This window comes from Amblyraja radiata, chromosome 6, assembly GCF_010909765.2.
Source record: "Amblyraja radiata isolate CabotCenter1 chromosome 6, sAmbRad1.1.pri, whole genome shotgun sequence".
Classification (NCBI taxonomy): domain Eukaryota; kingdom Metazoa; phylum Chordata; class Chondrichthyes; order Rajiformes; family Rajidae; genus Amblyraja; species Amblyraja radiata.
Window position 1 is genome coordinate 45,749,942 of NC_045961.1, and position 26,739 is coordinate 45,776,680.

The 26,739-nt window shown below is 40.2% G+C and overlaps 1 protein-coding gene across 4 annotated transcripts in view; it reads left to right on the plus strand.

Annotated features, from left to right (window-relative positions):
* The window catches only part of gria4 (glutamate ionotropic receptor AMPA type subunit 4), a 186,987-nt gene extending 164,123 nt beyond the window's left edge, over nt 1-22,864 (plus strand). Inside the window, exons 12-16 of one of the 4 annotated variants that reach the window (XM_033022671.1) lie at nt 10,259-10,457; nt 13,472-13,719; nt 18,279-18,393; nt 21,277-21,411; nt 21,768-22,864. In XM_033022671.1, the coding sequence (XP_032878562.1) occupies nt 10,259-10,457; nt 13,472-13,719; nt 18,279-18,393; nt 21,277-21,411; nt 21,768-21,932 (862 nt within the window). In that variant the 3' untranslated portion in view covers nt 21,933-22,864. Of the gene's footprint in view, nt 1-10,258; nt 10,458-13,471; nt 13,720-18,278; nt 18,394-18,945; nt 19,061-21,276; nt 21,525-21,767 lie in introns of all 4 variants that reach the window. The other 3 variants (XM_033022672.1, XM_033022673.1, XM_033022674.1) reach the window with 3 other exon arrangements.
* Nucleotides 22,865-26,739: the final 3,875 nt, after the last annotated feature.

The following is a 26,739-nucleotide window of genomic DNA, read 5'->3' on the forward strand; positions in this document are numbered from 1 at the left end:
CCTATAGATGTTTTCTTTGGAGCAAAAAGAAACAGGAGAGATTTTAATTGAGATGGGTCAAATGATAATGTTTCCTGGATAGCTAACATGCTGGACCCATTATCGTCAGCAAAAGGGATAGTAATTGGAAGATGTTGACTTAGATTAATTGGTTAAAGGATTAGAGCAGAATTAAATTAAAAAGATTAATTAGACAGTTTGTGATGCTGTGGAACTCACTGTCCATAGGAGTGGTTGAGGCAGGAACCCTAACCCAAATGATCAAGTATCTAGATGAGCATTTGAAGAGACATAGCCACAAGACTGTGAACCAAGAACTAGGAAGGAGATAAACCAGGATAGTATCCATGGCTAGGAAGGAACTGCAGATGTTAGTTTAAACCGAAGATAGACACAAAATGCCGGAGTAACTCAGCAGGACATGCAGCATCTCTGGCTGACAGATACATAATGTGCAAGCTGGCTTCCTCCTGTGCTGGTCTGGTTACCAACCACCTATCACTTGCCAGGCTTTGTCCCGTCACCACCTTTTTTACCCCTTACAAAAAAGGGACCTGACCCAAAACATCGTCCATCTACTCGCTCCACTGATGCTGCCTGACCTACTGAATTACTCCAGCACTTTGTGTTTGCTTTAATATTACTGTGACTGCGGTTCCTTAGGTCTCTGTCTTGCATCAGATTTGGAAGTGACTTTATTGTTTAGTTCACAGGCCTGAATGAGTATCGGTAATCAAACCTAGCACATTAGTTTTTCATGAATACAGAATTATTTTTAAATTGGAAGTTGTTTAGGATAAAGCAATTGATTTTCAATCCTGTTAAGAAAATGCTGGATCTGCAATGTATTATATCTATTTTATGATAACACGCTTGTATAAACATATTGAGGACATTTTGAGAAGTTCGGAAAAATGGTATTTGCAAGTTTAATTTATTTTTAGGAAACTGAAACATCGCAGCAGTTGCTGAAGTTTGTATATTTAGCCTATATTTACAAATTCCTGCTCTAGTATTTTTCTAAACCAGACACCTATTGGTGTTAAAGTTATTTTGAAAATTATTTTGAAACTTTAAATTATAGTCTGTGGTGAAGGCTGAAAATCTCCCAAGGCCTTTGTAAAACATAGCTTGATAGTACATAAAATGTGTACTAGCATTGAATGTCAATTTAATATCTTCAAAAAACGTAGAATAATTTTGTTTAATTTAGTTTAGTTTAGTTTAGAGATACAGCGAGGAATTAGGCCTTTCGGCACAGTGGGTCTGCACCAACCAGCGATCCATGTACACTAACACCATCCTACACACTAGGGACAATTTATAATTCTTACCAAAGCCAATTAACCTACAAACTGATACATCTTTGGAATGAGGAAACCAGAACACCCGGAGAAAACCAACACGGCCACGGGGAAAAGGTACAAACTTTGTGCAGAAAGCACCCATGGTCAGGCTCAAACCTAAGGCCACCCCCTTAATGGCCATATATTTCTGAGTGTAAGTTACATCTTACACTGCAGGTGCTTTTTGGAAAATGAGCCAGATTGCCAACCCATTCATTTCAATAGTTGGTAAATAATGGATGGTTTCTCCTGCCATCTTCTAGTAAGCTACTCACTGCCCGCCAGGAGCGTTTATCCTTCCTCACGCCAGCTGAGCATTCGAGCGCCGAATATTTCATGCCAGAATGTTTTTGCTGTGTATTTTCTGTAAGATGAGGGATGTCAAGTACCAGAGAGTAGAATACTTTCTTTCTTACACTGAAAGGGGTCAAGAGTGAGTGCACTATCAGAGGCGAGGAAAAGCTTTCTCAGCTGAATCTAGAGAACATGCTTTAATCCCCAACCTGCCAAAAAAAAACTGCATCGGGCAATTACTACACCGTGTTACCATTAATTTAAAAAACAGTTCTGTGTGATTGAGACAACATAAAATAGATGGGAAATGTAAACCACCACAAACAATACCATGCAATCACCTTACGTTTACACCTACAAAGTTAATTGCTTTCTTATCTTCTGCTGGAAAACCAGGGAAATGTTAGAAGCATTCACTCAATAAATCATCGACCCTAGTTTTTAGGCTAACCTGTAAAAGAAATCTCTCAAGGTTAACACTATTGCAGTAAGTGATTGGTGTGATTAGCAAGTTTTAAATTGTGAATATAATTTTTTAATAGGTAAGGAACAAAGACAAACATTTTGTCCATTCCAGATTATACATCACAATCAGTTACTTATTTGTTCATAAATCAATGCACAAAGCTGTGTATGTGGCTGTCAGCCCATGCTCCCATTATAGAGCTTGCAGCTGCAAGACATCTTTCTATTAGTCTCCATTGAATGCACATCTGTGCTCCTTTGGAGTCGGATCTCTATCAAAATTTAGTCTATCACGTGGTGTAGCCAAATCGTTAAGGCATTCATAACCTTGGCTTCCGAAGAGAACCAGCTTTATTTTAATTTCTTGTGTGTTTTGTCAACCGATTTACAAAACCATTGACGAATTAAGGGTGTTTGTTAGAATGGCTTCTAAGCATCCCGTTTTAATTTGCGATGTACTTTTTTGAAACCACTTCCTGCCTCTTGTAAAATTTCCGCAGTTCAGAAAGTAAGGGACGAATCCCGGGTCGATTATTCAGAATGCAAATTGAGAAGCAGGCAGCTGCATGCACACAATGCCATAACATACAGTCTGATGGCTTTTATTCATTGTTTAAAATACAGTGATAAAATTCTGTTAGTGCATCCAGGTTATCATCTCAATGCTTTTTTTGTCAACAGACAGTGCCACTCATTAACATGGTCTGGACTGCACTCACAGGCAACCCTCTGCCTTAAAACCAGTTCAGGATCGTCTCATTAACTAGAGTTAGGTCCTCACCTCCCACTACCTCATTGGAGACCTTTAAAATAACTTTAATCAGAATGAAATAAAAAGAACTGCAGATCAAAGATAGACAATAAATGCTGGAGTAACTCAGCAGGTCAGGCAGCATCTCTGGAGAAAATGGATAGGTGAGGTTTCGGGTAGGGACCCTGCACACACTGATTGTAGTTGGGAAAGTGGGGGAAAAAACTGGCAGCAAAAATTAAAAAATAGTACAAATCGGGGCCGGCAACAGATAACCTCAGGCAAGGAGGTTCCCTGATAGACTGACTGTTGGCTGGATATAGCTGTGAGCACTAGCACTAGCATCGTTACGAACTGAGGAACTGGTTAACTAACTTTAAGTGGGGGAGGGGAACAGGAGGGGAGGGGGAGGGAGGTGTTTGTCGAAGTTTAATTAAAATGTATCTTTAATCGGACTTTATCAAACTCCAATGTTATACCTTGCACTGAATGTTGCACCTTTATCCTTTATTTATGCACTGTGGACGGCTTGATTGTATTCTTTTCACTGACTGGATACCACACAAACAAAACTTTTACTGTACCTCAGGTACACAAAATTGCTGGGGAAACTCAGCGGGTGCAGCAGCATCTATGGAGCGAAGGAAATAAGTGCACCCGCTGAGTTTCCCCAGCAATTTTGTGTACCTTCGATATTCCAGCATCTGTAGTTCCCTTTTGAACACTTTTACTGTACCTCGGTACACATATCAGTAATAAACTAATTTAAACTAAACTGAGTGACTGGGTGTAGTTAACTTTGGGGTGGTACAGTCGTGCAACAGCCGTATCGCTGCCTTGCAGTGCCAGACACTCTGGTTTGATCCTGACAACGGGTGCTGTCTGTACAGTGTTTGTACATTCTCCCCGTGATCACTTGGGTTTTCTCCAGGTGCTCCAGCTTCCTCCCGCACTCCAAAAACATACAGGTTTGTAGGTTAATTGGCTCCTGTAAATTGTCCCTAGTGTGTAGGATGGAACTAGTGTTTGGGTGATCGGTGGTTGATGGGGACTCAGTGGGTTGAAGGGTGATGGGTTCCACGCTGTAGCTCAATATTCAAACTGCATATTCAATCCGCTTTAGCTCAATAGAAAGGAAATGAGCCGATGTTAGCTTGGGCGAGGTATTGGCATAGGTGTTGTCGACTTTGGAGAGGTGTTGGAATGGGTTCTGGGGCTGAGGAGGGTTAAGATCTTGTAAACATCCACGGACATTGAGTAAGAATCAGACGCGCTGCAGTGATTGTCGAATTACCTGTAAGCATCAATTTAGCAGGTTTTGCATTAAGCATATATCCACAACCATAAGGTTGTGCATCTCAGCCACCCAACTCTTCCTTTAGACCAGGATCACTGCAAGTACATACACACTGCTGCTCTGCCTCTGGACAGTATCAATCAATACCTTCAGGATTTGAGAGGAGAATATAGTTTCCTTTGAAACATGCACATGTCAAGGCCATTGCAGTCCTGATCAAATCTGTTGCAAAGTTAAAATGGATTTTAGTTTTCTGTAAAAAATCAAATAAAAACTGCAGATGCTGGAAATCTGAAATAAAAACGGAAATTTGTGGAAAGAATCATCAGGTCAGTCAGCATTTGTGGAAAGAGAAATATTGATGTTTCGGGACCTTTACACCTGTCCTGTGCCTGAAACTGCATATGCTGCCTCACTTTTCTGTTTTATTTTTCTCATCATATATTTCATCTTTGAAAATGAAAATGAACAAACAAAACATTTACTCTTTCTAGCTTTGTGAATGCTAACCTGTGTTAATTACTTTTAAGGTGAGAGGGGAAAGATCTAATGGGAACCTGAGGGGCAATTTTTTCACTCGGAGGGTGGTGGGTGTATGGAACGAGCTGCCAGAGGAGACAGGAATACCGACCCGAAACGTCACCTATCCATTTTCTCCAGAGGTGCTGCCTGACCTGTTGAATTACACCAGCAGTGCACCTTGTATCTTTTTTTAATCAGAGGAGGACATTGAGGCAGATACAAAACAGCATTTAAAAGAACACTCGGATGTGGATAGGAAAGATTTAGAGGGATATGGACCAAATGCAGGCAAATGGGACTATCATAGATGGGGTATCCAGGTCAACATGAACTAGTTTGGACAAAAGGCCTGTTTCTGTGCTGCACGACTCTATGACTTGCTCAAAAGTCATAGAATCAAACAGTGTAGAAACAGACCCACCAACCAACATGTCCCACCTGCCTGTGTTTGGCCGAAATCCCTCTAAACCTATCCTATCCATGTACCTGTCTAGATGTTTCTTAAAGGTTGCGATAGTACCTACCTCAACTACATCACAGTATAATATAAGTATAGTCCAAAAAGCATGGACTCTGCTAGCTTTGTAATAAGGAAAGAAAATAGATTTCAGATGTCAGTCCATCCCTTCTGTAGCAGCATTAGCTTTAAGTAAATGGCTCCAGGAAATCCATTGTTTGTTAAAAGTGGATCAAACCTCATGAAAGTAGTAGCTTGCTCAGTCCGCATTACTGTGGAACAACGGCTTATGAAGAAAAGTAGAAATGCGAAGTAACTTTTTTCCCCAAGGCCAAGTCATTGTTAGATGTAATTTACATTTTGTCAACACATATTACTTACAGTATCATAGTGAGCCGATAATGTTTACCTCAACCTTCGCTGTAGGTGTCTGAATCTTCTCAAGTGCGGCACAGTGGAGCAGCTGATAGAGCTGCTGCCTCACAGTGGCAGAGATCCGGGTACGATCCTGACTACAGATGCTGTCTGTGCGGAGTTTGTACGTTTTCCCTACGACCACGTGGGTTTTCTCTGGGTGCTCCAGCTTCCCCCCACATTCCAAAGACATGCAGGTTTGTAGGTGAATTGGCTTCTGCAAATTGCCCCTAGTGTGTAGGGAGTGGATGTGAAAGTGGGATAACAAGGAGAATGGGGTTGAGAAGGAAAGATAGATCAGCCGTGATTGAACGGCATGTAGACTTGATGGGCCGAATAGCCTAATTCTGCTCTTGGAACATGAACTTTTGAACATAGAACTAGTGTTAGCATGTAATTGATAGTCAATGTGGACTCTATGGACTGATGGACCTGTTTCCATGCTGTATCTCTAAACTAAATTTAAAAACAATCCAATGTTGCAGGAAGACTGCATTTTGGGAACAGTACATTTGGAACCTTGTATGTGTAGGAAATAACTACAGATGCTGGTTTAAACCGAAGATAGATACGAAATGCTGGAGTAACTCAGCAGGACAGGCAGTGTATCTGGATAGAAGGAATGGGTGATGTTTCAGATCAGAAGATGGGTCTCGACCCAAAACATCACCCATTCCTTTAATCCAATGATGCTGCCCATCCCGCTGAGTTACTCTAGCATTTTGTGTCTGTCTATATTTGGAACTACAATAGCTGTTACCAGCCTGTCCAATGGACCATTGTTAGGGCACAAGTCCTGTAATCTTCCACCATTTGTTAGCTCACTGTCATTTCATAGAGTCCTAAATTTGATCGTGGTGATTTTACAGATGTACGTTTACTGATCTTATGTATAAGTCTGTTGAAATGACGTTGATTGCAATTCCCTCTGCTAGCCACAGTGACCGTGGAGGAAGATTCTTTACTAGTAGTTCAGTGAAGAAAAGGCTTCTGCACAGTTCCCTCTGTCTTTGGTTACAGTGAATGGAGGATATGCAATTCATTGGTTTCAATGTATAACAATGCTATTCCCAACAATGCTTCTAAATTTACAAGTTAGCCATTATATTATAAAATAAGATCAACAAGTGTTTTTTCTCCATCTGCTCATTTTAGCAATAAGTGAGTATAAAACAGTGTGTCTAGTATTGGTGGGACCTTTGTCACAGTCATGCTTCGATTTTGCTGAAATTACCAGTAGGAGGGAATTAAACTCTGAACAATCTTGATATCAATCAATTTAGAAATGTGTCAAATACTAATATTTAATTGTCCGTCTGTATGAATGCAGTTATAATAATTGTACAGTTAACGCAATATGGAAAAGAAAGATCTTCAATTTAGTCAATGATATGTGTCGGTAAAAATGTCTTCCATTGCCAGTGGTTGAGAAAAATCCAAAACCAAGTATTATAGATTAACCACTGTATTATAAAGATCACACTAGAAATATCAACATATAATTTAACCCACAGTAGGAATGTTTTAACTGCCTGACATGTAAGATGTTTTTGTGCTTCTTCTTTAAGGAAATGTTGCTGACAATGCAGTGATTTTATGTGTTAATGTTTGTTATTTTGTCCTCTGTACCTCTGTACATTCATCGTCTCAATAAATCAATATTTACCATATCTTCATGTTTTGGTTTCTTGTATGATCAATTTTTGTTGTCTTCTACCTTTCTCTCCCTCCATTTTTGTGGTTGTCCTTTGGTTTATACATTACAGTTTCATTTTGCAGCTTTTAGTAACCAGTAATTATTACCATCCAATTGTCTGGGTTAATCCTTTAACACTGTGTTGTCAAGAGAGTCACATCTTAAAGCAGCAGTATCCTGTTTATTTACTTACTTAGCTGAGACTTTCAATGGACATAAGTACTGCACATATGTCTACTGAGATAACTGTTCTTTGTTTCAGCTACTTATATTATCCAGTTTGCTGCTTGAAGTTAAGTTTGGGTGGTCTTGCAAATAATTTATGTGAAGTTACTATACATGACTGACAAAGAAAGACATAAGACACAAAATGTTGGAGTTACTCAGTGGGTCAGGCAGCATCTCTGGAGAAAAAGAATAGGTGACGTTTCAAGTCGAGACCCTTCCCGCAACATCACCTATTCCTTTTCTCCAGAGATGCTGCCTGACCCATTGAGTTACTCCAGCATTTTGTGTCTATCTTTGGTGAGAACCAACAACAGCAGTTCCTTCCTATCCATTCTCTCCAAGAAAAGTTTTTTTATAAAGAAATCACAGCTTGGGTAGCTTACAACCCAATTGACCCAAGTTTGAAGAAGGCTCCCGACTCGAAACGTCACCCATCCTTTTTCTCCAGAGATGCTGCCTGACCTGCTGAGTTACTCCAGCATTTTGTGTCCATCCAATGGTATAAACATTGAATTCTTCAATTTTAGGTAACCCCCTTTTAACATCCCCCACACCTCCCCCCTTTTTCTTCCCCCTCCTCCCTCTCCTCCCCTGTGCCATATCTTGACTACAACGTATTTCTCTCATCGCCCCCACCCCTCCTTCTCCCACTCCCCTCCTGCTACTTTCCGCCCTCTTGCCTCGCAATTTGTAACTCTTCAATCCTGTCTCATACCTTCAGCTTTAATATCTGGCCTTTGCTCCAAACATCTGCCTATCACCCCCCCCCCCCCCCCCCCCCCCACCCCCCCTCTGTCCTGGCCCTCCTTTTCCCCAGCTTTCTTCCCCACCCTCCCAATCAATCAGTGTGAGGATGGGTCTCAACCCGAAACGTCACCTATCCATGTTCTCCAGAGATGCTGCCTGACCCGCTGAGTTACTACAGCACTTTGTGTCTTTTTATAAAGAAGTCAAATATATATTTTGTTAAAAAATGACACCTTTAGCACATTATTCCACATAAATTATTTTCAAAATTGGGTTTACGATTTCCCCATTTAGTTCCTTTAAAAAATCTTTACTGTAAGGGATATTGCAGCTTTAAGATATCTTAAGTGTGACTTTCTATGTGTATACATGGACCACATTTGTTGAGATAATTGTGTTAATGTGCTGTGGGTTATTATAGAGTCTCCTTTCTTTTATAGTAACCAAATTCTGGATGAAAATTCATGTTAATATTCCAATCCAATGTCTTCAGATGTATGAGGATCAATTAATTTTGAGCATGCTGTTTTTTTTTAAGATTGGTGCCATTATTTCAGGTGTTGTCTAAACACAAACAGAACACTTGGAATCCACAGAAAATTTGGCTTTTTAATAGAGTAGACGGTTTTACTCTCTGGTTTCCACTGGTTTCCACTGGTTTCCACTTTTCCTTCCCAGGTGCTATTTGCACCAAATAATATCTCCATGTATATTAAAACCACCACAGAGACTTGTAATGTGCTTTGGTATTTGCTTCGTAGACTTTGTGGGGTTTAAATTGCATTGTCTTCTGATTTTCAAGTATAATACAGTATATAGTAGTATACAGTATCTATATACTTCCAAAATGTAACACAGATCCCAAAAGGAATTTAGGTCAAATATAAGTTATCATTATATTCCACTTATTTTTGTATATTATTCCTTTGAAAACAGCAAAATGCCCATAATTAAAATCAAGGTGTTTCCATGGTGAAATTAAAGGTCATCACAGTGGCATAGCTGGTGGGCTTCTGCTTCGCTGCATCAGAGACCCGGGTTCAATCCTGACCACGGGCGCTATCTGTGTGGAGTTTGCACGTTCTCCCTGTGACCCACGTCCCATAGACGTGCAGTTGGTAGGTTTATTGGTCTCTGTAACATACCCCTTGCGCATAGGTGAGGGGTAGAATCTGGGGAGAGTTGATGGGAACATGGGGGAGAATTAAATAGGTAGGATTAGTGTAGATAGGTGGATGAGGTCAACAGGGACTCGATGATATCTGTGCGGTATCAATGTCAATCAGTAAAGTATCATCCCTTGTCCTTTCTACATGTCAAATAGTGAAAGCGCAGGGATTGGATGCAATGTACCTGTGACTTAGTTTAGTTTAGTTTCTTATAGCTCAGCTTCCCATCAGAGTGAATGGCATTGTATGACCTCACAATGTTGCCTCACATAATCAGCATAGTGTGTCTCCACAGGGACAGTACACAGCTGGTAGAGTTGCTGGCTCACTGCGCCAGAGAACTGGGTTCAATCCTGACTTCAGGTGCTGTCTGTGTGAAGTTTGCACATTCTCCCTGTGAGCGGCTGGATTTCCTCCGAGTGCTCCGGTTTCCTCCCACATCCAAAAGACGTGCGGATTTGTAGGTTAATCGGCTTCTGTAAATTGCCCCTAGTGGGTGAGAAAGTGAGATAACATAGAACTAGTGTGAACAGGTGATCGATGGTCGCTGTGGGCTCACTGGGCCGAAGGGCCTGTTTCCACACTCTATCAAATCAATCAATCAGAAGTTACTATATATATGCCAAGCTGCACAACACACTCACCCCATCAAACAAGTATTTTTTTCATACCTTTGGGCTACTTACGAATACTGGAGCATTTTAAATAAAGGTCCGTGAAGTGGATTTGAATTTGAAATACTTCCAGTGTGGGAAGATGTAACACATCTTAATTTATGACATCTTGTAAAGTGCTGTAATTTATTGAATTAATTGTGCCATTTTTATTGTTGAGAATATTATTAAATTATGTATATTTCTTTCAATATTTAGGTCACTCTCTGGACGCATTGTCGGAGGTGTGTGGTGGTTCTTCACTCTGATTATTATTTCCTCCTACACCGCCAACCTTGCTGCTTTCTTAACCGTAGAGCGTATGGTGTCACCTATAGAAAGTGCTGAAGATCTTTCGAAGCAAACTGAGATTGCTTATGGAACCCTGGACTCCGGCTCAACAAAAGAGTTTTTCAGAGTAAGTCTTTCCGCGCGGCTGACAAGGTGAGGGAATTGCCCATGGCAGTGTGTTACATTAACAGAGTAAATCAATCTCAGACAGATCGAACGCAAAGACCAACAAGTATCGTTGACATGAAATTGCGGAAAATAGGAAATTACAGTACTAGCGAAAGACTAAGATGATTAACTTCTCACTGTCACACCGTAGTTTTGGAGCTGCAAATGGTTGGAATTGATGTATTTGGTGAAGAGTAGACTGTATGGACAGAAAGAGATAGCAGACTGAAGGAATATTTTTAAGATTTGGATATGGATGAAAACTGCTTCTGTTGACAGAACAGGTTGATGATTCTACTGATTCACAGATTAATAATAACATACAGAATTGTTGTTGCCCATTGCTTCAAGGCATATTTGTCCTTTTTGATCATTCCTTTCTATCCCATTTTGGCATTCATTTATGCTTACTCCCATGCACCATGTTGTGTTCATCACACGTTAAGCATCCTAGCAAAGGATCTCCTCAGGACTGCTTCATGTATTTTACTGGAATTAACGGAAATGAAACATTGCAACTGAAAATCAAAGAACACTAGATGCTGGAAATGTGAAATAAAAACAGAAAATAGCAGAGGTACACTGCAGAACAGACAGTATCCATGGAAAGAGAAACAGAGTTAACGTTTTGGCTCAGGCTCCTTATTGCAACTTAGAAAATGTGAGGAAACAAGTTAGTTTTAAGTTTCAAGAAGAGCCCAGGGAACAATTTCTAGGACAAAGGGAACATATGGAGAGGCCAAGTTTATCCCGATGTTTATAGAGCTCTCTGCCTTATAGATGAATAGAATCATACAGGACAGGGACAGGCCCTTTGGCCCAACTCATCCATGCCAACCATGATGCCCCATCTACAGTAAGCTAGTCCCCTATGGACAATATCCCTCTAAACCTTTCCTATCTATGCACCTTTTCAAGAGGTTAGTGAGAGAAGCTCTCTCTCCACCTCTCTCTCTCTCTCTCTCTCTCTCTAGCTTTTTTGTGTGTGTCTCTTTTGTCTCTGTCACTGCCTCCCTCCTCTCTCCATCTGTCTCTCTCTCTGTCTCTGTCTCTCTCTCTCTTTTTCTGTCACTCTCTCACTATGACTCTCTCTCTCTCTCTTTTTCCGCTTTATTCAGCAATTGCATATTAGAGCGTAACAAACGTACATAAACGTTCAATGGTTACAAAACATCAAGCAATCATTATAATACAACAGTGCAATCAATATTAACAATGCTCTCGAAACCCCACGGCGACCAGCGTCCGTGGAGGGCCTCCAGAGTCCCCGTGTTCCCTCTCCAGGGACACGTGAACACGGACATAGGCTCGGAAGAGGGGCAGGCAACTAACTAACTCCCTCTAACCTCTCAAGTAAATAAAGAGATACAGAGAACAATTATCTCTATCCTCTCACTCGCAATCTCCTCTCCCTACTCCTCTCCCTTACCTCCCTCTCCTCTCCCTCCCCTCTCCCTCTCCCTCTCCCTCTCCCTCTCCCCCTCCCCTCCCCCCTCCCCCCTCCCCCCTCTCTCTCTCTCTCTCCCCCTCTCTCCTTTTTTTTTTTTTAATTCCTGTGTTGAACTTTATATAAATATCAAATAGAAGAATTAAAAGTAAGAATATGCAACCAATACTTTGCTACTAGTTCATCTTCCAGAGTTAAAAGTTATTAGTAGGGGTGTCTGGGGTTATGGGGAGAAGACAGGAGAATTGGGCTGAAAGGGAAAGAGAGATCGGCATGGTGGTGTAGATTTGATGGGCTGAATGGCCTAATTCTGCTCCTATGACTTATGAACTTACAAAAATTTAAAATGTCAAAATTCTGGAGAGAGAGAACCTTCTCTTAAAAGATGAAATCTAAAAATGTAGTTCTACTGAGCATTAGGCCAAATATAATCTCAAATGTTTGAAAAATCCAAATGTGATTTTTTTTTCTCCTGCCCGTGACTCTGACAATGTGTCTGTAATTTCATTGTCCAACAAATGGGCTTGAACACATCTTCCTATCCTCACCAGCTTTGCTCTTGGTTCCTTGAATGGAAATTCCTTTTATGTCTGTCTACAGCTTGGGAGAAGGTGCATGCCACTACATGAGAGGCCTGATACCAGTGTCAAGTTGTGCCTCCTGCCTTGTTAATATTAATTGGACCTGTTGTGCTTCCGCAGGTACCTCTCCCATGTAAGAGAATGAATATCAGGCCACCTGTCTCACTGGCAGCAGCCTAAAGATACATCCCAAGCAGGTGAATGGAAAAGCAACGTGGATGGGGCACAATGGGAGATAGGGGAGCACGCCATAGCAATCAATGTTTGGGCAGTTTTTAAATTAAAAGCTAGCCGTGAATCCAGTGTAGAATAGTCAACAAGGGAGTCAAAACAGAAATAACACATAAGAAACCCTCACCCCTGTTTCAGATGGCTGTCATGGTTGATTTAAAAAATAGCCTGACATAATTTTGTATCATTTTACTATAATGGTCGGCGTGGGCAAGTTGGGCCGAAAGGGCTGTTTCCACGCTGTATGACTATGACTGTACTATGGTAAAACTTTGCACCTATTTTCTCCATTAAATGGCAGACAGGGGGCTCAGTTTCTCCCCCTAAACATTCAAATTATTAGCAGTTTCCAAGTCACTCCGCAGCATTGCCCAGACACTAACTATCTGGCCAATATTTACCTATGGGCTCCCACGTGGGAGACCATAGTGGGGAAACCCCCTTTTCCAAAGGTTTACCATGATTGGTGGGAAGGCCATTCTCTAAGCTATTCTCTGGAACTCTGTCCCAAGCACCTGCTCCTTGATAACTCTCAGCTTCATTTAAGATCCTCCTTCATGCCCTTCTCCCTGGCCTTGCTTGCGCTCATCCTTCTGAATGCCTCGGTTATTGTACAGCATCCATTCTTCTTCTGATTAAGTGCTTTGCTGTGTGTCACTATGTCAATGGTACGGCGTAAATCCATGTTTGTGATTCTGTCTTTGCCTTTTCCAGAGGTCAAAAATAGCGATATATGAGAAAATGTGGGCCTACATGAAATCAGCAGAACCTTCCGTTTTCACCAAGATCACCGCCGAGGGCGTTGCCCGAGTCCGCAAATCCAAGGGCAAGTTCGCTTTCCTGCTGGAGTCCACCATGAATGAATACATTGAGCAGAGGAAGCCATGTGACACCATGAAAGTAGGAGGCAACCTGGATTCCAAAGGATACGGAGTGGCTACGCCCAAGAACTCCCCATTAAGGTGGGTGGGATAGTATAACAATATGTCATTGTGTTGTTATAGTATTCCACCTACCCTGATGTCCCTTGTATTTTTTTTTAGATTGTGTGATTATGGTATGTGCATGATTTCATTTCACACCTTTGAAGATTGCACAGGTAAAGAGCGGTCCTTTATTAAGAAAATAATAAGCTGTACGTTCATTAGTGGTGCTAAGATCTTTGGGAGGAGGGAGGAGGGAACTAATACTAATCCACTTTAGTATTTCCACAACATGGAGGCTTTGCAGAACCAGCACACCAAACACGCGAGAACCTGAATGTAGAAATGTGGAATGTAGAATGTGGTGCGTCGCAGCGATAGAGTTGCTGCCTTACGGCGCTAGAGACCCTGGTTTGATCCTGACTACGGGTGCTGTCTGTACGGAGTTTGTACATTCACCCTGTGACTGCATCGGTTATGTCCGGGTGCTCCGGTTTCCTCCCACATTCCAAAGACGTGCAGGTTTGTAGGATAATTGGCTTCTGTAAATTGTCCCTCGGGTGTAGGATAGAACTAAGTGTACGGGTGATCATTGGTCAGCAGGGACTCGGTGGGCCAAAGGGTCTGTTTCCACACTGTACCTCTAAAACTAAAACTAAATTAAGCACTATGCAGCAACAAAACTTTCTTTTCCATTCTTGTCCTGAAAATGTAGAAAGAAGGGAGAAAGCTTGTGTATGTATCCAGCGCCTAGTGTTCAAGGTGCTGTACTGCAAGCAGTTTACTTGCACATACTCTAGTTTGGCGGCTGATACACATATTGGAGAATAGACAGTGTTACCTCCAAATATAAAAACATGAATATTTATTATCTTCAGTTCAAAATATATTACCTAGTAGGAGGTATACTGGAAAATATACTCTGACAAAAAAAAAAAACGACATTCGAAGTCTATGCCTATTAAAGTGTAACAGCTGCACATTGGCACAGAGGTAGAGCTGCTGCCTCACAGCACCAGAGACCTATTTCAATCCTGACCTCGGGTGCTGTCTTTACAAAGTTTGTACATTCTCCCTGTGACCACATGGGCTTTCTCCGGGTGCTCCGGTTTCCTCGCACACGCCAAAGATGTGCAGGTCCGTAGGTTAATTGGATTCTGTAAATTGTCCCCAGGTGTGGAGGATAGAACTAGTGTATGGGTGATCGGCAGTCAGCACGGACTCGGTGGACCGAAGGGCCTGTTTCCACCCTGTACCTCTAAACTCAATTTAAAAGCTGCATTGTTAACCCATTTTTTCATCTTGTGCAACACCCACAAGCTGATTGTGATCACAGAATTAACCTTGTTTGAGTTCTGCTCTTGGGAGTATGTACCCATCTCTCCAGCTACACATTCACATTACACAACACAGATGCCATATGTTCAGATGCCATATCTCTTATTGCATTGTTTTCTTCCTGAATACGTTTTAAAATCACAGCTTCCCATTATTAGTTTGTTCCTCTTTAGTTTGTGCATTAGGAGAGATAGGATATTGTTACTCTAATTGAGGTAATTGCCCTGTGGACTGGCATAACGGATTTCTGAGTGTAGGTATGAATCGTACAGGGATAACAGTAACCGGTGAGTTTCAGCTTGCATTTTGACAAAAGCAGGAGAATTGTTCACTAGGATAGCAGACCACCCGAAATCCACCCTTCCCCTCATCACATATTTCCAAATTCGCTGTTCCATTTTATCCTGTTATTGAAATGACGATGATGCTGGTTTATTGCAGACTGATGCAGATTTGTTGCCCATCAATATTTATTCTCAGAATGTGATAATAGTTGACAACCTCCCCCACACCTCTCTTTCAGTGTGTAGAAGGGTTCCAACCCAAAACGTCACCTATTCCTTTTCTCCAGAGATGCTGCCTGACCTGCTGAGTTACGTCAGCGTTTTGTGTTTATCTTCGGTATAAACTAGCATCTGCAGTTCATTCCTGCACAATAGGTCTTCTCCTCTGGCTTCTGAATCCTATTAGAGATGTTTCACCATGTGAGTTAGATATTGAATATCTTGGTATTTAAACAAATACTAGTGAAGGTACAGCAATACGCTAATAAGGACATTTTGTGTTCGGTGAGATCTGGCGCTGATGGTACTTCATTAACATTATTGCTCTTGTCTTGTTGATGAGGTGAGAGGAAAGGGATGCTAATCTGAAGTAACCTTAATAAATTTGCTATTGGCCACCCTATAACTCTAGCGTACCAGTGATGAACAGAAGATCTGATGACAGGCAACAATCATGAATAATGTTCTGTTATCTCTAAACCTGGCATATTTATCTCTTAATTTGGTATATTTGTTGTGTCATGTCGTTTGGTAATTAAGACCAAAGCTCTACCTTGATTGCAGAAGTGGAACGCCATTTTATAATTCGCAATTGCAGCATTATGGAAATTGGACATATCTGTCGTTTATGTTCAGGTGTTAATATATTCCTGAGACTGATCCTCCAACCCCTGTTTGGATTCCTTATTGACCACTCAGGAATAATCCACTCCAAAATATCCCCAATTTGTTTTTATTTGAACTAAATGAGGTAGATTGTTTTTCAGCTGGACAGGTGAATATTTTTCTCCTTGCCCATTAATGTTGATCTTCCACGAACTACTGGAAGAGGCACTCCTTCCCCAGTTTTTTTCCAAGGAAGTATTTTGATGAAAAATTACCTGTAATCAGGAAATTTATATACTGGAAATATTTATCATATCTTGCGTCCCACCCTTCTGTTAAGCTGCGAACTGGCAGATTCAGAAAACTGTTCTGCACATTTCGTAGTTTCTGAGGTAAGAATTCCGTTTATTTAGGAAATGCTCTGAATCAAGTAAAATGAGGTTTCGGCCTGAAACATTGCATATTTCCTTCATTCCATAGATGCTGCTGCACCTGCTGAGTTTCTCCAGCACTTTTGTCTACCTCCAAAATGTTATTTCATACACTTTTCAAATCATTTTTTGCAAATGCCACAGTTTGCATTTTTCATTAACCAGAAAGGAAATTTAGCAATAAAAAGGGCAAAAGGGAGATTCCCTGATGAAAGGAATATTATGCATTACTTGAACTATGCTAAAAGGAGCATAAAGGAAATTTCCTTTTCAATATTAATGTTGCAGTACATTTAAAAATTATTTTCAGAAGCATTCAGTAGCATGCAAAAATGTTAGCCATATTTTTTATTGGGCTGACCTGGTCCATAAAGCTTTACCTCTTCCATACATATCTTCAAGACAGCATATCTACCATTTGCTGCCTCTGATTTTTATTCCATGGCTTGTCACAGTGGCCAGTGCAGTTTGCAGATTAGGTTCAGCACAGCAACCAGTCAAGCATATTTGATGGACTCAGGTAGCAGGGAAAAACTGTAGTGGAAGTGCTTCCTCATCTGAACAAAACAGGATTGATGTTTAAGAGAAATATAATTCCTTTAGTTTAGAAAAAGAGTATACAGCAAAATAAAGTGCAATTATCAAAGGACAGTGCCAGCAGTAGATTTGCCTTAGTTGCTCTTTAATCGATATGACCTGTTGGAGTGTTAAAGTTGATGATGAAGAGATTCCCACTGCAGATGTATTATTGCTTCAGCAGGGGTAAGCGGGCACTACTGCAGAGATATCACCCTTCATGTTTCCTTCAATATAATTATTCTATTCGTACCGATTACTACAGACATCTTGAAAAGTTTTATCTGTGCCCATACTGACGCCACTTATATGCACTGTACTGGATATTTGGAGAAGGTTGGTTATGTCAATTCAGTGCACAATATTGTGCAAATACAAAGACACAGGAACACATCTTTAAGCTTAGAGACAGATGTTAGGAAACATTTTTCCACAAAATGGTACTAGATTATAAAATGCAATAGCTTAATGGCTGTTGAAGTTAAATTGAACTCACCTTTTAAAGCAGAAATTATGTTACACCAGCAAAACAATAATATTATTAAGCTGAATAAAGATCAGGAAAATAGAGATTCAATATCTCAGTGGGACAAATCCCTTTCATTTACACTAGAATTTCTATGCTTCTATCAACTTGAAAGACTAAATTGTCACCACCTTATTACTTATGCCTTCCATTCTTTATTTATTCATGATTGTGGTAGCAGCATTTATTGCGTCTATTTTGGTAACTCCGAAATGACCATCTTAGTGAAGGGGTAATTTTAACTCTTTGGAAATGGCGTAAAGTGGGTGATTTTGGATTGGCTGCCTGTTACAGATTCTGTTTGAATTTTCCATCCTTTCGAGTCAATAGCAAAGAAAATGGCAGAGTGTATAATGAAGTGATCAATTCAAAGTCACCTGACATACGTTGCTAGAAGTCAAAATAACCCCTCACTAGATTGCTAGCAAGAAGACCCATAGCCTAGTTGCATTGAACAGTTTATAAAGCAAGTTTGTTATAGCAGGCTTGCTGACTCAAAGGTGCAAATGAAATGAAGGTGTTTTTTAGCATGGAATAGAAGAGATGACTATTTGTCCTCATCCATCTCAATTTCTAACAGCTGTGCACTTTCTTACAAGTATGTTTTATCGTTTCAAGAAATGCTGTTAACCTCGCAGTTTTAAAACTGAATGAACAAGGCCTCTTGGACAAATTGAAAAACAAATGGTGGTACGACAAAGGAGAGTGTGGCAGCGGGGGAGGTGACTCCAAGGTTAGCCTCAATGTCGCCACAAGTGGGTAACAGTGCACTGGTAATAGGTACGTCTGCTAGAGTATGATTCGAGCTCGATGGTAACTGACCAATGCACAACGGCAGCAAGTCAACCTGCTATGGATTTTATTCCTTTTTAACAAAATAGCAAGTCAATGTAAGTACTGTCAAAACATTAATATTTGCTTCCCCTGTCCCACACAGTACGATGCTGTAAATGATGCATATATACTTTACATTTAATAATGCATCAAGTTATTTAACTTTCATAAATCCTAAGCTAGGAAACAGTCCATTAAGAATTCCAGCCAATATTTCTGGTTTCACAGTATTTGCTCTTGCTTTTATTTAAATATGTTCCTAGCAGTATGTGCCTGTTATTTAAAGCGATATAGCAGGTTCCAGTTGTATGCCTGCGTCTGTACAAGGGCCCATGCAGTACACAGCCGCTGGGGCTTTGCTTTATCACTTTGTAATGAAATTCTGTGTGGCTTTAATTGAATAACATAAAATAACATATATAATGTTATTTATGTTATTTTCCACGTGAAGAGTTCCGGTAAACCTTGCAGTTTTGAAACTCAGTGAGCAAGGCATCTTAGACAAGCTGAAAAACAAATGGTGGTACGATAAAGGTGAATGTGGAGCCAAGGACTCTGGAAGTAAGGTCAGTCGCTGCAGTTTGGGACCTACTGTTGTCTTCTCAGAACAGTTTAGGGGTAAAAATGTAAATGTAAATTTACCTTATTATGGTAGATAAATGTAGAAATGTGTAATATTCAACACACATAAGATGTAATATTTATGTACAATTCACACAAAATTAAAACAGTCAGGCTTAGGACTGAAAGTCATATAAACTGGCACAAAATATTACAGACATAGAAAATAGGTGCAGGAGTAAGCCATTCGGCCCTACGAGCCAGCACCGCTATTCAATATGATCATAGCTGATTATCCAAAATCAGTACCCCATTCCTGCTTTCTCCCTATATCCTTTGAAAAACACACTTTTATATTCAATGTTGCAGACTAATCAATAATCATAACCGATTATTCCGGCCCATTGGAAGTAATCTGTTATAATTTCACAAGCAATCGATAAATGTCACACAACATAAAAAAGTAAATCATTTCATAAAGTACGTGATAGGAGCAGAATTAGGTCATTTGGCCCATCGTCTACTCTGCCATTCCATCAAGGCTGATCTACCCTTCCCTCTCAACCCCATTTTCCTGACTTCTCCCCATAACCTCTGACATCCATACTAATCAAGAATTTGCCCAGTCATGGCTCTGACCAGTAACAATCCATTAAGTTTTAGCTGAATGAATTACATAAAGCACGTACAATTATTGCCCTCTTTTGCCCGTTCATTGGAACAGAAACACTAATATGCATTGTATATTTCAAAAATGATAGGATAATTATGCTAAAATGTAGCTATCATACACATATAGTGGATTAATTTTAGTAGTGTTAGCCTTTATTAAATAGGTAAATCCTATTTGCATGCAAAACAATCTGATGAAGAATAGAACATAAATAACCAGTTGGAGAAACATTGTCCATTGCACCTTTCTTCAATTACCACTATAGATATTTTTTCCATTCAATAAAAAGATCAAATGGATTTATATTCAAAGGGAGGCCGTCCTTCTTGTATGATTACACACCATATTGAGCTTAATTCAGGCCCTCCCTCAAAAGTCCCATCTCCCCACTCCATCTGCCGAATCTGCATCTCGGTCTAATCATCCTGGACTGATCCCAGGCGCTGATGCATATTGCAGCTTCAGCAGTGACTAGACCTCAGCCAATGTACAGCTAAGGCCTTGCCCCAGAATTACCGCAATGAAGTCAAGATTTTTTTTTTAATTCCAAATTTGTCTGATATACAAATATTTGAGATATTTAAATATTATTTAAATTACTTGAAGTGACTTTTAAAACTCAGACAATAAAATCCACTGAGCACTGGCAGCACAATGGCACAGCAGGTAAAGCCATCGCCTCACAGCACCAGAGACCCAGGTTCGATCATGTCCTCAGGTGCGGTCTGTGTGAAGTCTGCCCATTCACCCTGTGCCCGTGTGGGTTTCATCCGGGTGCTCTGGTTTCCTCTCACGTCCCAAAGACGTGCGGTTTATAGGTACATTGGCCTCTGTGAATTGCCCCTAGTGGGGGAGAGGATGAGATAGTGGGATAACATAGAACTTGTGTAAACGGGTGATCGATGGTCAACGTAGACTTGGTGGACCGAAGAGCGTGTTTTTTAAATGTTGTATCTCTAAACTAAACTAAACTAACAGTAGATTACTGATAAGTCATTGAAACAATAAAATAAATAATTAGTAACTGGCCTTTTTCCTATTAATTCAAAGGTTCTACCGTGTTTAACCAACTTCTTTTACCCGCCGTTTCAAGCATATTATAGTAAAAAATACTACATTTCATTCAACAAAATCAGAGCCAAACTTGGAAAATGTTTTTTAAATTTTCTTTAACCTACTTGCTACACTAAAAAATATATTTGCATATTAATATTTTTATTCCATCTCCATTGTTCACTCTTTGTAATTATGTAAAATTTCAAAGGATGAACAATTTCATACAAAGATCTAAAGGAATATTTTAATATCAATGCCTATCTTCATTTGGGGTATGAATCTTATCACTGTTCCTAGCTATAATATAATATAAAATTTATATTATAAAATAATATACACATTTTATTTAATTCCAGTCACTTAATCAGTTTGCTCAAGGGATTGATTATTTTAAGTGTAGATTGTAGTATTACAGTAGTTATGTATTGTCCTGTCCTTGTTGCATATGCATTCTGTACAGAAATCTAATTAAGATGCCTTTTCTCTTCTTAGGACAAGACGAGCGCTTTGAGCCTTAGCAACGTAGCTGGAGTCTTCTATATTCTAGTTGGAGGCCTTGGTTTGGCAATGCTGGTGGCTTTGGTAGAATTCTGTTACAAGTCCAGGGCAGAAGCGAAGAGAATGAAGGTGGCAAAGAGTACACAGAATTTTAATCCAACTTCCTCGCAGAATACCCAGAATTTAGCAACATATAGAGAAGGTTACAACGTATATGGAACCGAAAGTGTTAAAATTTAGGGGTAGGATTTAGGGCCTAATAAAGTGGGTGGTGCATTTGTAATTAAGTGTTGTGGTATGATGTCAAGTGGTACTGCTTGCTTATATATTGAGCTATGGCCATTAAAGACATACTTAAGAGGATGTTATAGTATTCACCTGCTTATTTCCTAGCTAAGAATGACTTTTTTGGTGTTTATTGTGTTTTGTTGTTGCTTTTAGTTGAATAAGGTCATTAAGTAACAGTATTTTTCTTTTCAATTCAGCTGACTTTTTCAGAAGCGATGAGAAACAAAGCCCGATTATCCATAACTGGAAGCGTCGGAGAAAATGGCCGTGTATTGACTCCAGACTGCTCAAAGGCTGTGCACACTGTTCCTACCATTAGACAGAACCCAGGATTGGCTATAGTAGCATCAGATCTACCATAAAAACCAAATACTATTTGAGTGCCTTAAAAAAAATTATAGACAACAGTCTCTGTGACTGACGCGAAAGCAGCACAGATTGTGACAACATTGCAAGGATCCTCACTTAAAGTGAAGGCAAAAATGCAGGGTGGGAGAGAACTTGCTTGAAACAGATTACTATCAGGAAAAAGTGTGCATGAGCTATGGTTAAAACAGCCCAACTCTGATCTGACATCAGGAAAAAATCCATCAAGGTTGCAGAACAAGGAAACTAAAAGCATGTGAAGAAATACATGCCAATAAGGAAACAAAATCATTACCAGTAGAAATCCAGATGTGAAGGACCCATTGCTAGAAGAAATCACACTTGGCTTTTTGTCTTTAGACACATTATGAAAATAGCAATTAATGAACATATTAGCCTGTGTCTAAATTTCAGAATATCCATAGAGTAAAGGGGAGTGAACCACTTATCTTGGAAAACAAACCTTGGAACCATGGAGGAAAATAATAAATATGTAAAATTTGTGAAAATTTTACTGCAAATGTTATTTTTTTTTCTTTAAAAAAAGGAAAGTTTTTTTTTGAAAGGAACAAAACAAAATGCTTGCTTTTTAATGAAAGTATGTTAATGAGAAAAAAAATTAGTAGTGGAAATAAAAATCTTTTTTTAACCATGTAGGGAAGATTCTGTTGCAATATAGAGAAATAATGCCACATCTTATTAACGTATAAAAATAATTTTGTAATGAAAAAAACACATTGTCTTCTTGTTTGATGTTTCCATTTTATTCATTACAATTATTGCATAATTCAAACTGCCATATGTCTAACTTGAAAGGGAATGTTAGTTTACACCTCAGTCTACAATGTATAGTCAAAACAAAATATTGTACTGTGTAATAAATTGTGTTTTTGTACCCACTAAAATGAATAAAACTGAATAATTCTTATATTTATTTGAATATCAGAATGTTAGTAAAATCCACACCTCAGAGTATTCTACTTCATATTTTAATATTCTATGACCTTATATTATAAATATTAAATTACAGATTGTATGGAATGCACAACCTGAAACGATTGGGGAATAAAATTCAACGGTAACTTCTAAAGGGGAATTGAATCAATTTATAGGGAGGGAATAATATGACAATGGAGAAAGAAAGGGGATAAGTGCTCTTTCAAAGGAATGAAACAAACAAATTGTGGCCTTGTTCTGTGCTGTAGTAATGTATAATCTATGATGAACGTTTTGAAATGCAATAGTTGTTTCAAAGTTTTTACAATGGCATGATAAATGCTCCGGTGAAACTTGTAAATTTTGAGGCGGCGTTGAAAAAAAAACAGGTGAGATTCAATGAACCACAGAAACCAAGGCCCCAGTGAGCCTGAAGCCAGCATGTGATCTTGGGCGCGGTGAATCGGTAGGGAGTATACGAACTGAGCCCAGGTAAGTGGAAGGGATAGCAGGAACCATCCTGGTAAGTGGGACGGCCGTGCGACAACAATCGAGCGGCTTGGTGAACCAGATGATAAACCACTGGCATTATCGAGCAGCAGTTTTACAGCACTGTGAACTTCAAAACTGAAGAAGGGTCCCGCCCCGAAACATTGCCTACCCAGAGAGATACTGGCTGACCCGTTGAGTTATTCCAGCACTTTGTGGCTTTCTCAAAACTAGTGAGTTGTTTTACAGTCGGTGCAAGGAAGAGGAGGGTTTTTATTTAAAATAAAATTGAGTTACATTGCTGTTTTCACACAAACCTTTCAGAATCACACCACAACATTTTCACGTAACATTTTTATTGTAAAACACACAAAGGTAAATACAGGCTTCTTGTGTTTTATGCATGTTTGATTTATGGGTTTAGCAAATAACGCGCTTGTTCTCTTAATACCAAAGCTTGATTTATGCGCTGGTATTTTGGAATAACAGGCTTAAATTTACTGCTGACAGTGTAGTCGTGTATATATTTAATTTACATGTTTTTGAATTACACACTGTTTTACAAGCACATAGCCTATGCGTAAAACGTTGTTAAGAACGAAAAATATCAACATAGTAAACAGAAGAGGTTGGTTTATTATTGTAACATGTACCGAGGTATAGGCATGCGTTTGAGAGGTAGGATGAGTTACCTGTACTTCCACTCCAGCTTTGTGAGTTCTCAACTGGCTGGTGTAGGATCTACAAACTTTGCCACAAGACAGGCAGAAGAACATGGTAGTTGGGGTGAGGGGGTGGAGAGATGTGGAATTGTTTGCTCATGCTCCTCACATCTGACATCTCCAGCTCCCTCCCGGCCCCGCTGACCGACAAATCTTCCAGGTGGGTACCAAAACCACAGAACCTCAGGAAGGTTCCTGCCTTGGAAGGTGTTGCTGGAAGCAGGGGTAGGTTGGTTGAAGGTCTTTGTTTTATTGATGTTGACTGTAAGGCCCAATCTCTCTTGTGGTTTCCATGAATGTGTGAACAAATGACTCCGTGGCTTGGTGACGCAGGGATAGAGTTGGTGTATTACAGTGCCAGAGGCCTGGGTTCGATCCTGACTACTGGTACAATCTGTATGGAGTTTGTACATTCTCCCCGTGACCGCATGGGTTTTCACGGGGTGCTTCAGTTTCCTTCCACACTCCAAAGATGTACAGATTTGTAGGTTAATTGGCTTCGGTAAAATTATAAATTGCCCCCAGTGTATAGAATAGTGCTAGTGTATAGGGATCGCTGGTCAGCGTGGACTCACTGGGCCAAAGGCCTGTTTCCATGCTGGATCTCTAAACTAGACTTAAGACTTGGAAATTGTCCTCTTTGAAGATATGCAAGCATCTACAGTGCAATAATGTTAGGGTGACCTTCAAGAGTTCAGAGTTAAGAGTGTTTACTTGTCAGACGTACTTTGGTTTTGGAGTGAGGGTGATGTGGGTTGAATGGTTACCCATTTATGCTCTAAGTTAGCTCTATTCTACCACGAGACTTGTGCGAAATGATGTGTAGAGATACTGTGGAAAAAATTAAGAGCCTTGCGTTACTGTCGCAGGGTGCCGTACAGCGCCAGATTCAATGGGTTCAATCCTGATCTCCAGTGCGGTCTGTGTTGAGTTTGCACATGTAACCATGTGGGTTTCCTCCAGACGCTCTAGTCCCGCCCCCCCACATCCTAAAGATGGACGGGTTGGTAGGTTAAATTGCCACTGCAAATGCCCGTTGTGTGTAGGTGACTGCTAGATTCTGGGGGGAATTGTTAACAATAAGGAGAGCATCGAGCTGGACTGTCAGCACTGAGACTGAGTCTGGGTGGCTGCTATGGGTACATCCGACAGCATGTTTCCTTCTGCATCCCAAAGACATGCTATTTGGTGCAATAAATGGCTGCTGTAAATTATCTATATTGTAGATGGTCAAAGGGAAAATAATGAGAGGTTATTTTTTGAGAGGAAAGCTGTGTATAAATAAGTGGGATAATGGGATTGTACTGAGAGCTAGCATATAATTAGTGGACCGAATGGTCTCCTGTGTCATAAAGCAATGTTAGAAATGTTCCAGTGACTTTCTGGCAGAGGCAGGTAATATTGCTGCTCTTACCCCATTATCTTGGCATGTACAGAGTCAACACTAACTACAATATTTATTGCCATGGCACACTTTCACTAGATACATTTAACTTGCAATGAAAGTCACACACCAGGTACCAAGAAACTTATTCACAAGCTCTATTCATTGATGGACCTTTGTTCCCTTGAAGAGTTTAGTTTATTACATGTACCAAGGTACAGAGCACGCAACAAAAGCTTTTCACTGTACCTCGGTACACGTGACAATAAACTAAATTGAAACTGTGAGAAAAGCTTTTTTGGTGCATGCTATGCATCAGCAGAAAGACTATACATGATTACAATCAAGCCATCCATGGTGTACAGATGCAGGATAAAGGGAAGAACATTTAGTGCAAAATAAAGTCCCGTAAAGTCAGATAAAAGATAGTCCGAGGGTCACGGTGGCGCAGCGGTAGAGTTGCTGCCTTACAGCGAATGCAGCGCCGGAAACCCGGGTTTGATCCCGACTACGGGTGCTATCCGGAGCTCTACTTTCTCGCCACGACTTGCGTGGGTTTTCTCCGAGATCTACGGTTTCCTCCCACACTCCAAAGAAGTATAGGTTCGCAGGTTAATTGGCTTGGTAAATGTAAAAATTGTCCCTAGTGGGTGTAGGATGGTGTTAATGTGCGGGGATCCCTGGGCGGCACGGACCCAGTGGGCCAAAGGGCCTGTTTCCGCACTGTATCTCTAAAATAAATGGTAGATGGAAGGTCAGGACCGCTTACTAGTTGGTGATAGAATGGTTCAGTTGCCTGACAACAGCTGGAAAGAAACTGGTGGTGAATCTGGAGGTCCGTGTTTTCACACTTCTGTACCTCTTGCCTGATGGGAGAGAAGAGAAGAGGATGTGACCGGGGTGAGACTTGTCCTTGATTATGCTGATGGCCTTGGTATGGCAGCATGAAGAGTAGGGGAGGGGGAAAAGACAGGGGAATAAAAGGTCAACAAGGAATTCATTTTAGGGAATGACAGGAAAGAGAGAGGAGGTGAGGGGGTGTTACTTGAAAATGGAGAATTCAATATTCACACCGTTGGGTTGTAAACTTTATAGGAGATGCCGTTCCTCTAGTGTGTGTGTGGCCACATTCTGTCAATGGAGGGGGCAAAGGACAGAAATGTTATGATTGATCATGACTGATTTTTCATATTTTAAGTTCTCAAGAGTTACACAATCATTTTTATAGCATTGTTTTAATAAGAAACATTCAAGACACGTTCTTCAGAAAGA